The 13970-nt window shown below is 41.8% G+C and overlaps 2 protein-coding genes across 10 annotated transcripts in view; one reads left to right on the forward strand and one right to left on the reverse strand.

The window, feature by feature from the left end:
- CENPP (centromere protein P) overlaps window positions 1-13970 on the forward strand; it is a 271071-nt gene that overhangs the window by 169841 nt on the left and 87260 nt on the right. The window lies entirely within an intron of this gene.
- Window positions 1-13970, reverse strand: part of ECM2 (extracellular matrix protein 2) — a 41316-nt gene that overhangs the window by 8688 nt on the left and 18658 nt on the right. For 2 of the 7 annotated variants that reach the window (XR_012424898.1, XM_005582251.5), the window contains exons 3-7: window positions 13535-13723; window positions 10480-10986; window positions 7861-7976; window positions 5707-5842; window positions 1391-1548 (exon numbers count right to left, since the gene is read on the reverse strand). Coding sequence is in view for 4 of the 7 variants with exons in the window: in XM_005582251.5 (XP_005582308.3) it covers window positions 1391-1548; window positions 5707-5842; window positions 7861-7976; window positions 10480-10986; window positions 13535-13723 (1106 nt within the window). In the remaining 3 variants the exon portion in view is untranslated. Of the gene's footprint in view, window positions 1-1390; window positions 1549-4633; window positions 5469-5706; window positions 5843-7860; window positions 7977-10479; window positions 11053-13534; window positions 13724-13970 lie in introns of those variants that run through there. The other 5 variants (XR_012424897.1, XM_005582250.5, XM_074017855.1 and 2 more) reach the window with 4 other exon arrangements.

Raw genomic sequence — 13970 nt, forward strand, 5'->3', positions numbered from 1 at the left:
AAATTTTAATTTTTTAATTATTAATTTCTGGCCCTGCCCCACAAAGAATCTGACGTAGCATGTCTGGGATAGGTCCAAGAGTCTGTATTTCTTAAGAACCCAGGAGACTCTGATAGAAAGCCAGGTACTGATAAAGGTCAGTGTTACATAACTCTGTCACTTAATCTGGAAATAGGAAGAAGAGGAAGGGTGGTAGCCATGACAGCCACATAAGATCACCATAGATGATCCTCTTTTCTGGCTTGTTGGGGCTGAAGCCGGGGGATGCTGCATCCTGACTTCTGGCTGGATGATCATGTGGTGTAGGAGAAACGGAGCTTAGTAAGAAAACCTGTGTTCCCACAGGGTCTGCCAGTATGTATAGACTCTCTGGACCTCAGTGTTCTTTTTGGCGGGCGGGGTGGGGTGTGGTTTGTAGAGACAGAGTCTCTCTGTGTTGCCCAGGCTGGAGTGCAGTGGTACGATCCTAGCTTACTGCAGCCTCAAACTCCTGGGCTCAAGTGATCCTCCACCTCAGCCTCCTGAGCAGCTACGACTACAGGTGTGCACCACCATGCCTGGCTAGTTTTTTAAAAAATATACTTTTTAGAGACAGGACCTCAGTATGTTGCCCAGACTACTCTCAAACTCCTGGCCTCAAGCCATCTTCCTGCCTCCCAGAGTGCTGGTATTACTGGTGTGAGCGACTGCACAGTCCACCTCAGTGTTTTTAATGCAGGAAATGAGGGGTGTTGACATTCATCAGCCAAAGACCCTCTGGAGCACACCGTGCAGTAAGGAGACCACACATCTGGGGACCTGTGGGGCATCTCTAGAGGATAATAAAGCAAGGCTGGAGTTTGGGGCCTGGAGTTAGTCACAGGACAGTTGTGGTAGGAATTGGGTCAAAACTTGTAAGCTACAGAGTTGCTGGAACAGTCAGAGGCCTTCTTTGTACAACACTTGTATCCATGCAAGTTACTGTTAGGTCAGAGTGTCTGTGATTTTGCCTGGAATTTGTCAGTGGACACTCTGTTGCGGTTAGTACCTGTTTGAGCTTCTGTGATGAGCGTCACATTTCTGGATTGGGACAGTATACACTGTCTCGAGAGGCAGAGTACCTCATAGAAGTTGTGGTTTCATTTAAATTCTCAATTCCTTTCTCCCATTTCCCCCAAGAGCTGTCAGAAGTACCATTTTTCACTTTATCAGGTGTCTCGACTAGTAATTATAATTTCGATTCAGAATTTTGTATTGCTTGAAGAAAAAACAATGCTTAAATTATAGGAAATTCTGCATACAGCATGAAACTAGAGTTTAATTTACATCACAATAGTCTTAAAATATATTTTGTTGTATACCATATTTAAAATATAATACATTTAAAGCATCAAAAGAAATATATTGTTACCTCAATAGAAGCAGGAAGACCCTGTGGTATAATTCTAAATTTATTTTTTCCCAGACGCAAGTAGGCTAGGCTCTTCAAAGGTTTGAAAGCTAAAGGATCGACATTGACTTCACTGAGATTATTTCCTTCCAGTTCTAAGGTGACCAGTTGATATAAGTCTATAAAAAATAAAAGTATTAGAATATTAGGATAATTGAAAAACCATGCAGATTTTTGTAGGCTTTTGAAATGTCATGTGAAATGGCCAGTTTATTTGCAGGGCAAATACAGTTTTTTTTAAAACCTTTGTATCCTCCTATAAAGTCTTTTCTTAAGTACTTTGTACATCCCAGATGCTCAATTCAACCAGCACTAAATGCATGGTCCAGTAGTGAGGCAGACCCGAAAAAAATCATTGAAATGCTAGGTGCTAACAATATGTGTAAGGAACAGAAGCAAGAGAGAAGAGAGGGAGGAAGATAGGAAAGAGAGGCAGAGGAGTTTCCATAGAAGTTGTGGTGGCTGAACAGGGATTTGGAATTCAGATAGGAAAGGAAGAGAAAGTTGTGGACAGTCATTGGAAACATTGCAAAGACACAGATGTATGAAATGGCAGCATAATAGGCAATGGGGTGGGTGGAAGTTTAATGCAATGAGGGATTTTTTTTTCCAGGACACAAAAAAGAACACTTTCCCTGGCTCACCCTCAGTCTCTGAACAAGGGAGTCAGAAGTAAACCAGAGCAGTGAATTCCCATCATAGTTACTCACTTGTTGGCACAGAGTGCAGCCAAATGGAAGCTTTGAAAGAATGATGATCAAAAATTCTCCACGCATTCAGATTGAACTAGCAAGAAAGGCCTTTATACAAACAAGTTTTTTTTCTACTTTGTTTCTACTAGTCTCAGGAGTGGTATGATCCAGGTCAAATGGAAGCTCCATGCTGCAAAATGGACAGCTCAGCAATGACAATACCCAGAGGCATCTGAATCAGAGGTTCAGGGTGTGGCCAAAATTCCCAGATTAGGGGATGTTTTCTATTCAACCCCCTTCATGGGCATTGCACCGAATGCCATGTGGGACTCAGTTCTGTTCTTAGGCAACAGCAAAGACAGTTGCATCAAGAATAGAAATAATAAATGCTGGAAGATTATAAGAAGAAAAAGCAGTGTAGATGTGAGTGGTATGAAAGTGCCAGTCTCCTACAGACAGAAAGATTGAGATAGAAGTAGGAGGAACTTCCAGGCTGTAACAGCCAGCTGAGCACATGTAGCTGAAAGACCATGTGGGTTGTTCAGGGGGAGAGGAGACTAGCGCTGGTGTGGCTGTGCACAGTGGAGTGAAGGTTGGTGTTCAGACACAAGTATACTGGGAGGGCCTTTTTTTAGTTTATTTTATTTTAATTTATTTAGAGACAGAGTGTCGCTCTGTCGCCCAAGCTGGAGTGCAATAGCATGGTCTTGGCTCACTGCAACCTCCACCTCCCAGGTTCAAGCGATTCTTCTGCCTCAGTCTCCCGAGTAGCTGATTGCAGGCACCCACCACCACACCCAGCTAATTCTGGGAGGGCCTTTGCACCCTGGACAACAACGTCTGGCTCTCATTCTCAAGGCAGCAAGAGGTTAACCTGGTGGTGGTCCTTAGGATTAATGGAAGTGCTGAGCAACAGGAAGTAGCCAGGCCAGCCAGTAAATTGTGATAAGTGGTTATATTTCCTCATATTCGCTTTCATTTCCAAAACTAAAGGTACTGAGAATCTGACGTCTTTCTCTAGTAAATAGGTGAGGTTTTGAAACGCAGTGGAAGTTTTTCTTTGAAAAATAGGTAACAGAAATGAACTAATGGCCATTACATGACTGAGAGAAAAAGAGAGAAACAGTACAAATTCAGGACACTGTGTTTTCTTTTGCAGTTATTCTCTGGTATATATAGGAAATAGGAGGTAACAGGAAATAGGATGGTGCTAGAGAGTGTTTCTTGTAGGTGAGACTTGAGGTAGATGTTGAAAGGATTCATGGACAGGAAACAGGAAGTCTTCCATGGTGGGTGGTACCATGACAGGTTGTGGACATGGCAGGTGCCTCGATGTTCCTGGCAGGCAGCATCACATGGTCATCCACTAGAGCAACCTCCAGGGCTCCTACTTTGGTTGTTTCAGTCATTAGTGACAACAAAAATGCTTTTAAAGCATGCCTGGTTTTCCTCTGCTGTCCCTCCCTCCACCTTTCACACCTCTCACAATTTTAAGTCCTTCCCTTTCTCCATAACACATGTACACATCTCAGGTGGACTCTGCTCCTCCTGCAGGTAAATTCCCTGCCCTTCAGCAAGGTGTGTGCAGCCCCTGGTGTTACTCATTGCCTGCCCTTCACCTTCACTGTGCCTGCTTGCAGGTCCCACAGTATCGCAAATTGTCTCATTTATTTGCACCTTTGTGCTGTTTTCTCTCCCTGGCGTGCCCTCCTTCCCCCTCTCTGGAGCTATAATCTGAAAGGTCATGAGTGAGGAGCCGCCCCAAGAGAGATGACAGAAGAGCAGTGGGCCACCTGCTTCCACACAGAAGCAGGGTGGCCTCATAGCATTCCTGGCAGCCAGCCTGACCATCCACAGCATCAGGACTCCCAGCCAGGGGGAGCCCAGCACCCAAGGGACTGGTACAGCAGTAGCTCTTAGACCTCAGCCCACCCAGGGAGTGCAGCAGGGGTATCTGGGCCGGAGGACAGAAAGCATTGCCGGCATGGAGCCGAGGCTCCTCGGTGCTCAGACTGTGGAGAAAGGCGGGCTAAGAAAGGCAGGCAGACAGCCCACTCACCCTGACTTCCTGTCAACACTGGGAATCTAGAAGCATTTGTGAGTGAGGGAGAAGAGTACTCTTTAAGGCAGTTCCAGGGGTGTGTGAAAGCACCTTCACAATCAGGAGTGCATGTTTTATAACACCTCATTCTGATAACCCAACTAAAAATGTGACTGACTTGTAGTTCATATACAGCCTGTTAGTACAGTTGTTCTAGATTGCTGACACCCTTTGGTCTTCAGCAGTTAGAAATTGAATTTTCTAATGTCTTTCCCATTTGGCACTCTCCATCAAAATTTGTGTTTATTAATGTTTTTCTGTGTGTCCTGAAATCCATCTGGAAATTGAGTATTTCCATAACTAATCCTCAGATTTGGCAATTCTCATTATTATTGTTCTTTTCTCAGTACCAGAAGTGTTTTGTTCCTGTGAAGTTTTTTGGGACCTACAGGAAACAATTGGATTGTTTCATTCCTTTAAAGGCTTTGTTTAATAAATAACTTAATGAATAAAAACATAATATGTTTCAAAGCAAGTAAACAGACAGTGTTGAGCACTAACCTCAAGAGCTATGCTAGACTATTAGGAAGATAAAAAGAAAAGGTAGGCAGTCCTTGTCTCAAAAAAGTACACAGTACAATCAAAGGCATTAGCTAGAATTCATGAAAAGTAAAATGTGATAAAGCCTCTTTTATACAGAGTCACATATGATGTCTTCAGCTATCTAGCACAGTCCAGAAACAGGCAGAAGAGGAGCCAGTGCCAGCAATGTCAAGTGCACAGAATGTAGGGCACCCTCACTAAAGGCTGTCGGAAAGCTAGGCCACAGGGGGAGCCGTGCATCCACATGCCGTGGGGTGTGGAGTTAGCAGGACTTCAGTGCCATACGAGTACAGAAGTTCCAGCCCAAGCCCTCTCAGGACAAAATTGCCAAAGCCAAAGTTAACACCATGAAGAGCATGTGCTTTCTTTGTAGGACAGCATCTCAGCCTCATATGCAGTGCCCGTTTATTCATATTTCATGCATAATTCCCATGTGCTTAGTTTTGTCTTTAGGTTCCAACCCATGATAAATGAAAATAGCAAGTTGTATGGAGGCAGCAAGAGTTGTGGGTGGGGTGTATTGACCATCAGAGTGATAAAGGAGATCCAGTCAACAAGCCATGGCACTAGTTAGTCACTTCGAAGAACCGACAAAATTGTCGATCCAGAATGCAAAACGCATGGCATTGTGGGGAATATGTAGTATAATTCTTCAGATATTTTGGATTTGTAGTAAATTTATTGTCTTGTGAATAATAAGAACCTGGAATCATTGAGAAACAATGTTATTCATGGGTAAGGTACAAAGATAACAGGTACTTTAAAATTCATTTTACGTTTTGCCAATTAATAGTTAAAAGAAGTTTTAACAACTCAAATGGTTAAGTGACCTAAAAATATTTACTATTTATTCATTTGGCAATACTGTAAATAAAATTTCTATACCACTATATAAGAAAGATTATAAGGAAGCATATCATTGAAAAACAAATATTAAATACCTGATAAACTTTCTTTATCAATAGCCTGAAGATTGTTCTCATTGATTTTAAGTTCTTCTAATGTAGATGGCAATTCTGAAGGAATCTGTATCAAATTATTTCCATCCATATTCAAACGCATTAACTTCTTCAGAAGCTTAAAAAGCAAATCTCAAAGTTACTTTTTTATCTAGTCACAGCTGTGCAGTCACATTTCACATAAGGGTCGTTTTGAAGCACTGACTGAAAGTCTCACAAACTATCTTTCCTTAGGCTTAGACAGTAATATCCAGGCCACACAGCAAACCCCATATTCCCCCTGCCAGGTTGATATTGATGCTGGTAGTAGCATTGATTCTCAGGGATTTTCAACAGACTACATTTGATTATTTTGTAGCTTACTCACCATGTTTATATTGCAGCTTTTTAGAAAGTGAGAGAAAGCTGCCATAACTACTGGATTGGTCGTTCTTGCTAGATCTTAGGTTTCCACTTTTTCAGCAATACACAGAAATTTTATGAAATCATGCAGTAATCTGAAGCTGTCATGGATGCTAACAATTAAGATAGCAATCAATCCTTTTAACATACTTGTAAACCTCAGTTTTTTATCTACTCCAGAAAGGTCATAAAATGACACTAATTACTGTGGAAATTTTTCAAAACTAAGGACTACAGATGTTACAAGCTATTCCTATATGGCATCCAGTTGACCGTCTGGAAAAGTATCTTTTCACATTTGTAGTTGTGTGTTCATTGATCAAACCTACCCTCTACCACCAAAAGTGGGGAACTGTGGTTAGGTAGATTTTAGTAAAGTCCCATGGAATGATTCACCTCTCCAGTGATCATATTTAAATTTCAACAGTTTCGGAATGGGACAGAGAATTCCAAAGCAAGAAAAGGAGGTAATCTCCTACAATGTTTTTCTCTTGGTCAAATATAGGGAAAGGACCCCCTAATGCTAGCCATTTTCTAGGAGAAGGATGGATAGCACGAAGTAGATCTAGGATGTGAATGTGGAACCCTCTTATCTGCCAGCCTAGACTCCAGATAAGAAACAGGAACTGAGAATATAAGAGGCCAGTGATTTGTCTGAAGAGTGGGTGGAAGACCCAGAAGACTGCCCAAGGGAGTAACAGTTTCACCTAGTAAAATAGAATGTGCTTTATTTATGGCTTTTCAAACACACACATTTATGAGTTTTTTGTTTTTTGTTTTTTGTTTTTTTAACAAACATAAACCCCTTCTCTCTTAACTCTTAAATTCCTTGAATTCTGTCTTCTTTCCTCCTTTTTGTTTTTTGAGACAGAGTCTGCCTCTGTCGCCCAGGCTGGAGTGCAATGGCACAATCTCGGCTCACTGCAACCTCTGCTTCTCGAATTCAAGCAATTCTCCTGCCTCAGACTCCCGAGTAGCTGGGACTACAGGCGCATGCCACCACACTCGGCTAAATTTTGTATTTTTAGTAGAGACGGGGTTTCACCATGTTGGCCAGGCTGGTCTCAAACTCCTGACCTCGTGATCCACCCATCTCAGCCTCCCAAAGTGCTGGAATTACAGGTATGAGCCACTGCGCCCGGCCCGTTTATATATATATATAAAATTAGTTCAATCTGTATCTTTCAAAGGTTTATTCTATGCTGTTTCCTGTTCTCTCTCTTTCCCTCTTCTTTTCCAAGCTATCCCTAGTTTTTATCTGAGCCTATCTGTTTTTCCAGAACCCCCTTCTGCCAAAGTATCCTCCATCAGGTTTTGTTCATTGCACGAAGCAAAACAAACAAAAAAAGGAAGCCGTGTCTTGCTGGCCTGAAAAATGTTAATAGAGTTTCCAGATAGGCTCAATTTATTTCCAGAAAATACTTCATATGCTACGAGACCAGATTTTAGCATGTTTTCAGTTACTTGGGGAGAAACTACTCCATAAATTAAAATCATTAGTTTTGTCACTAATGCTATTGTTGGTGCCCTTATGACAAAGCTAAAAGTATGTAAAATAATAAACTATATTCAAGAGAAAACTTGAATGCAGTTTAGGAACATCAGAGAGGAAACTTTCTTAGAAGAAAACTACCAATTAGAAGCATTTTCCTTTTCCTCCCTTCCCCATCTCCAACCAGTGCAAGTCATAGTGAAGCCATTCGTCCAGATAGACAAATCAGAGCATGTATTTACCTTGAATGCTTTTGGACCTATGCCTGGAGAAGTGATATTATTTTTGCTCAGATCAAGCCTTTCCAAATTTGGTAATCCATTAAATGCTTCATCTGGGATGGAGGCGATGGAATTGCCTAGGACATACAGCGGTTATGTTTTAGGCATGTGTGCATATACATACATGTACACACATGTATGGGCGTGTGTGCATAGATTTCAAGAGAGAGCTTTGTCTGGAGGAGAAAGCAATACTCAGAACAAGGACAGAATATATATTATATAACCAAAGTATGTTCAGAAAAGTAACAGGCTGGAAATAGATAGTTTAACATAGTTGACATTTTCTCTCTAAGGATTCATCAGGCTGTAAGTATATCATGGTTTAGATGAAGGTGCTTAACACAGCCAGAATGTGGTCTGCTGGAGAGTACTGGTAACATTGTGCATTTACAACAAAGGTGTGGACGGTTATACAGAAACTGATTTTTAGTCTTCATATTCTCCCATAGCCATTTTCTTGGACTAGAAGCATGCCTCTGTTTTTGTCCATGAATGCTCATGCAAATCACTCACCTCCTCTGAGCCTGTCTCCATCTCTGCATACGAAGCTGGGGGAGATCATCTCCAAGACTCTCTGACATCTAATGTTATGCCTCTATGGCTTCAATCTGCAAAGGTTCCTATATGCCCTAATTTTATGGGTTTTTGTTTTAACATTTAGTTAAGTTCAGTAGTCGATTTTTAAACCCAGAAAGTGAGCGTACCAATAGTACATACCATAAAAGTCACGTGGTGACCTTCTTATAAAACCGTAACAGTGTAGCTCAGTGTGGGTCATTTATCTTTTCCAAGACTTCAGACTTTCACAGATTGGGTTTTCTTAGGGCAGAGCATACCTGGTGCACAGGCCACAGGAGGAAGGGGCGTTGCTGAGCATGAGAGGAATTCCTTAGGTGATCATATAAAAGTAGGATGAAATCCTTTGTCAGAAAGGCCACGGAAGCTTCTATTATGTTTGACACTGGCAGTGTGCTGTCACAAATGGCCATCCCTGCACAAATGTGTTGACCTTTTCAGCTCCCCTCACCCCAGCATCTCCAGAGCCACCCCTGGCATAGGGGCCTCATTACCCAGACGAAGGCTCCTGCTGTTCCCAGCACCCAAAGTGTCCCCACCAGCCAGCCTGTCACACCTGGTCCTGCTGTTCTTCTACTCAGAGCCCTCCCTGGTGGTCCGATGGAAACATGGGCAAAAGGTCTAGATGACCACATTCCCACTAGAATGTCAAAAACGAGGGGAAAAAAGCAACTGACAGTACCAAGTGCTGGCAGGCTGCAGAGAGGCAGGAGCTCCCCAGCATGCAGGTGGGAAAGGAGCAGCCACCTTAGAGAACTGTCGGGCAGTTTCTTATAAACTTAAACATGTATTTACCATATCAGCAGTCCCACTCCTGGGCATTGCCCTAGAGAAATGAAGACTTAGGTCCACACAAACATTTGTACATGGATGTTTATAGCAACGTTATACATAATCACCCCAAACTGGAAACAACTCAGATGACGTATACCTGGTAGGAAACCATGGCCCATCCACATGATGGAACACTACTTGGCAGAAGAGAGGAACGAACTACTGATACACAAAACAAAATGCGTGGCTCTCAAAAACATTAGAAACTAGACTGAAAGGGCTATGTATTGTATGATTCCATTTATGTAACACTCTGGAAAAGGCAAAACTGTAGAGACAGAAAACAGATCAGTGCTCTTTGGTGGCCAGTGACTGCTGGAGGGGGAAACAAGGAATTCTGGGGAGTGACAGAATGTCCTATATCTTACTTTTGGTGGTGGCTAAATGACAATGTGCATTTGTCAAAACTCAGAACTTATGTACTAAAAATAAGTTTTACTACATACAAATTATACCTCATGAAAGCTGATTTTTAAGAAACATCAGTAGGAAATCATCATTTGATTTGGAGGAGTTTGCTTTATACCTGACTGCTATTCTGCAGTAAATAGCTATCTTTTCTGCAAAGTTTATATATTTGAAGATTATGAAATTAGTCTATTCAGGATCAATTTTTAGGATGAAATTAAAATATAATCTTCATAGAGCAATGAGAATCGTCCATTTTTTTTTTTTTTAAGAGACAGGGTCTCACTCTGTTGCCTAGACTGGTTTCAAACTACTGGGCTAAAGCCATTCCCCCACCTCAACCTCCTTAGTAGCTGGGACTACAGGTGTATACAACTGCACTTGCCTAAGAGTCATTTACTTTTTTTTTTTTTTTTTTTTTGAGATGGAGTCTTGCTCAGTTGCCCAGGCTAGAGTACAGTGGCTCAATCTCAGCTCACTGCAACCTCCACCTCCTGGATTCAAACGATTCTCCTGCCTCAGCCTTCTGAGGAGCTGGGATTACATGCATGCCCTACCACACCCGGCTAATTTTTGTATTTTTGGTAGAGATGGGGTTTCGCCATATTGTCCAGGCTGGTCTCGAACCCCTGACCTCAGGTAATCTGGCCACCTCAGCCTCTCAAAGTGCTGAGATTACAGGCATGAGCCACCATGCCCAGCTGCTAAGAGTCATTTACTTCTAAAGCACAAAATAAAGCAGAAGTGAACATCTCTTACCAGTGAGCTCCAGACTTGTTATCTGTGGTGCTGTGAGTGGTGGTATCTGGGTGAGCAGGGCGTTGATGCAGCTGATGGTCCTGTAGGACAGAGAGCACCCACTTGGCAGGCGCAGTGTGCCTCTGGGAGGAGCAGGAAGTGGGGATCGAGAGGGCATTCGGAACGTATCTCCTCTTACCGGGTCCTCCTCGTCTTCCTCCTCCTCCTCATCCTCCTCACCCTCCTCCTCCTCATCCTCCTCCTCCTCCTCCCTTCCTTGGCGTTGCTGCTGGTGTGCCAGCCTCCTCTCCTCTCCAGGCCTCTGCTTTCTGTCTCCTCCTCTGCTGTCCCCCTCACTGTAAAGTTGCCTCTGATTTCTAGATTCAGGGGTCTCTGTCTTTTGCTCTGTATCTTCTTTCATTGCTTCATCCTCCTCAGATTGAAGTGCTTCTTTTCTTACTATTTGGTCCATTCCCACCTGAGGAGGTGGCAGTTGCTTATGAAGTAAATTGGTAGGTTCTCTTTGTTCTGAAGAATCACCAGAAAATTCATTTCTATCATTTAATGCTATACCACTGAGTAGAGAATAGGAGACTAATGACCACGCAAGGATGAGGTAGCAGAGATAAGTTGATGATATTAATAAAAGAAAAAATCATAACAAAAATGAGATTAGTAAATATTATTCCCTCCAAGTATTTGAGTGCAATTTAAAGATGAAATGCACCTTGAAATTTTTGCTTAAAAAGTTTTAATAGTCACTTTATTTCTATTTTGTAAGATCTCTTACATTTTTTTCACCTGTGGACCTTAATACTAATTTTTATATTAAATAACTTAATGCTTATTTTTGCTAACATATCATGCTACCTGGTGACTAAGGAGGGAATAATATTGCCACATGAGGCAAAATGGTAAGCAATCCTGTTGTGAGATTGTGTTATAATCAGATGTGATACCTTTATAATAGATACTGTTCTGTTCACTAGGGCTATTGCTAATGTGAGAATTTGTAGACTGTTTACCAGACATTAAAAAAGTGAAACAGGTGTATATTTTAATTGCTTATAGCAGTGAAACCAACTTTTGTTATAGATTTGTCACTATTTTTGTCCCTGGCATCCTAGTGTCATCCTCTGAAATTCAGAGTTATAGAGAGAAAGTTGTCCTCCTCCTCTCTCCCAGATTCTATACTTAAATCGTCTTTACTACCTGAGACCTACAAATGACGTTCTGGACTTAAGTGATGTTGCTTTAACTTAGACATATGCACAGGAGTGCTGTTTATCCTTCCATGACGGTGGGAGTAGAATAAATGATAGTAGACAGTGAATCTACATTTATATTCAGCTGTTAAATCTTTGGCAGAAAGTGGGGAAGACAAGACAAAGACTAGATTCAAATTCACTCTCTGAGTAAACAGTTCTAGGAAGAACTGATTTCACAGTGCATAAATTTTTTTTTTTTCCCCTGAGACAGAGTCTTGCTCTGTTGCCCAGGCTGGAATGCAGTGGCATGATCTCAGCTCACTTCACCCTCTGCCTCCCGGGTTCAAGCGATTCTCCTGCCTCAACCTCCCAAGTAGCTGGGATTACAGGCACCCCGCCACTATGCCAGGCTAATTTTTGTATTTTTAGTAGAGATGGGGTTTCACCGTGTTGACTAGGCTGGTCTCGAACACGTGACCCATTGTGATCCTCCCGCCTCAGCCTCCCCAAGTGCTGGGATTACAGGTGTGAACTACCATACCCAGCCAGGGTGCATACATTTTCTTTCATCAAGATTTATAAATTTACTTAATCATCTGCCTACTCTTATTTAATACTATATATAAACTACTCCCAAAAAGAACTCAGGAAATATAATTATTTGGAGAAATTACTTGAGATATCAATTCAGTATGTATTATAAAGTCTGTGAGTTTTTTCACATCTCTAGCAAAACATGCAGAAGGAGAATAGGAAAAAGTTAGTAAAAGGAAACTAAAGCTATCATATTGAAACATTTAAAATCCTTCCTGTATATCCAAGTTTATTTTTCCAAAATAACTACATTTCAAGAATACTCCAAGTCTTTTGAAAAAATGTCTGAGAATTTGTGACTCTTACTTTGTAAACCTTGTATTTATTTCACTCCAAGGAATCCGTTTCATTGAACACTTTTTTCCTAACTCTCTTTAAACGTTAGTGAAATATTTGGTAGTATAAAGCAAAACACAATTTCTAAAACGTCAAAAGTTTTTCCTGGCAGGAGACTTTTGTAGACACCTACCCTGTGATCATCTGTGTGCATGGGAGCAATCTACCTCGGTTATAGACAAGAGAAGATGGCCCTATCCCTTCCCAGCCAAGTATTTAACAAGTATTTATTTGCTTATTTTCATAAGGTGTTGGTTAGGCTTTTCTCAGAGGAGACTGGGCCTCCCGGGAAGGGTCCTTCATTCAGTCAGGTATGAGCCTCATTGGAGAAGGGGTCCATGAGCAGCCAACAAAACCCATGCTGTGATCTCCTGCACACAGAAGGGCCACGTGAGAAAATCATGCTTCAGGCTACACTTCTGCATTTTCCTGGGATTATCCAAGCAGCGATGTGGGTTCCTGTGCTGCCTTTGAGTGGCTGGGTATAGCCAGAGGGCTGGGGCTTTATTCTCTTTAGATGCAAATCACTCTTCCTTTGTTTACCCTGGCTTCACGGTGATAAAGCCATGTTGGGGTGGATTAAGTGGGATAATGCACACATAGACCAAAGCAGAGCCCTTAACTCAGTAAGAATTCAGGGTCTGTTAGTTGTAGAAATTCTCTTACCGTACCTCTAAAGCTGAGAGTTAAATGTGGAATGTAATCTCATCCAAGTTTACTGAATCTGATAGAGCTAGAACTATAAAGCCACAGTCTATTATTTATATCCCCTACCATGCATTTTCCCAGATATTTTCTATGTTAATCAACATTCTGCCAATATTTTAAGTACTCAGATGACTAACGTATCATAATTTTAATCTAAAATTAGTAACAAAAACAAATGGAAGTTAAAGATCAATCACACACTGATATTTTGCTTAGCTAAATCTCTATACCAGTAGCAGAGCAGACAGGGCAGCATTCCCCTTCAGGTATAACTGTCTGGGGGCACCTCTGGGGATGGCACATGGTTTCATCACAAAGCACTCTTCCATCTGAGCAGAGGCAGGTAGTGCAGGGCTCAGGGGACCACACAGCTTTGTTGTACATGGTTATGCCCTTTACCAAACAGTGTCCCTTCTTTCCTAGAAGAAAACAAAAGCACAAATTTAAATTTCTTATGTGGTTACCAGCAACTGTGAATGGAAGTAAACACAATGTGAAGTCAGACTGCTCTGACCACACAAGAGTAGAATTCTACGTGCATTCATGTGTAGGGTAAAAATGTCATATAGACAAGAAATGCTGAAATGCTTTTCACAGGCTCTCCTCTCAGCCCCTTCACTTAGGCTCTAAGAGTGAACTCCCTCATGGTAACTTGGGGCTGAACTG

This window comes from Macaca fascicularis, chromosome 15 (assembly GCF_037993035.2).
Source record: "Macaca fascicularis isolate 582-1 chromosome 15, T2T-MFA8v1.1".
Taxonomy (NCBI): Eukaryota; Metazoa; Chordata; class Mammalia; order Primates; family Cercopithecidae; genus Macaca; species Macaca fascicularis.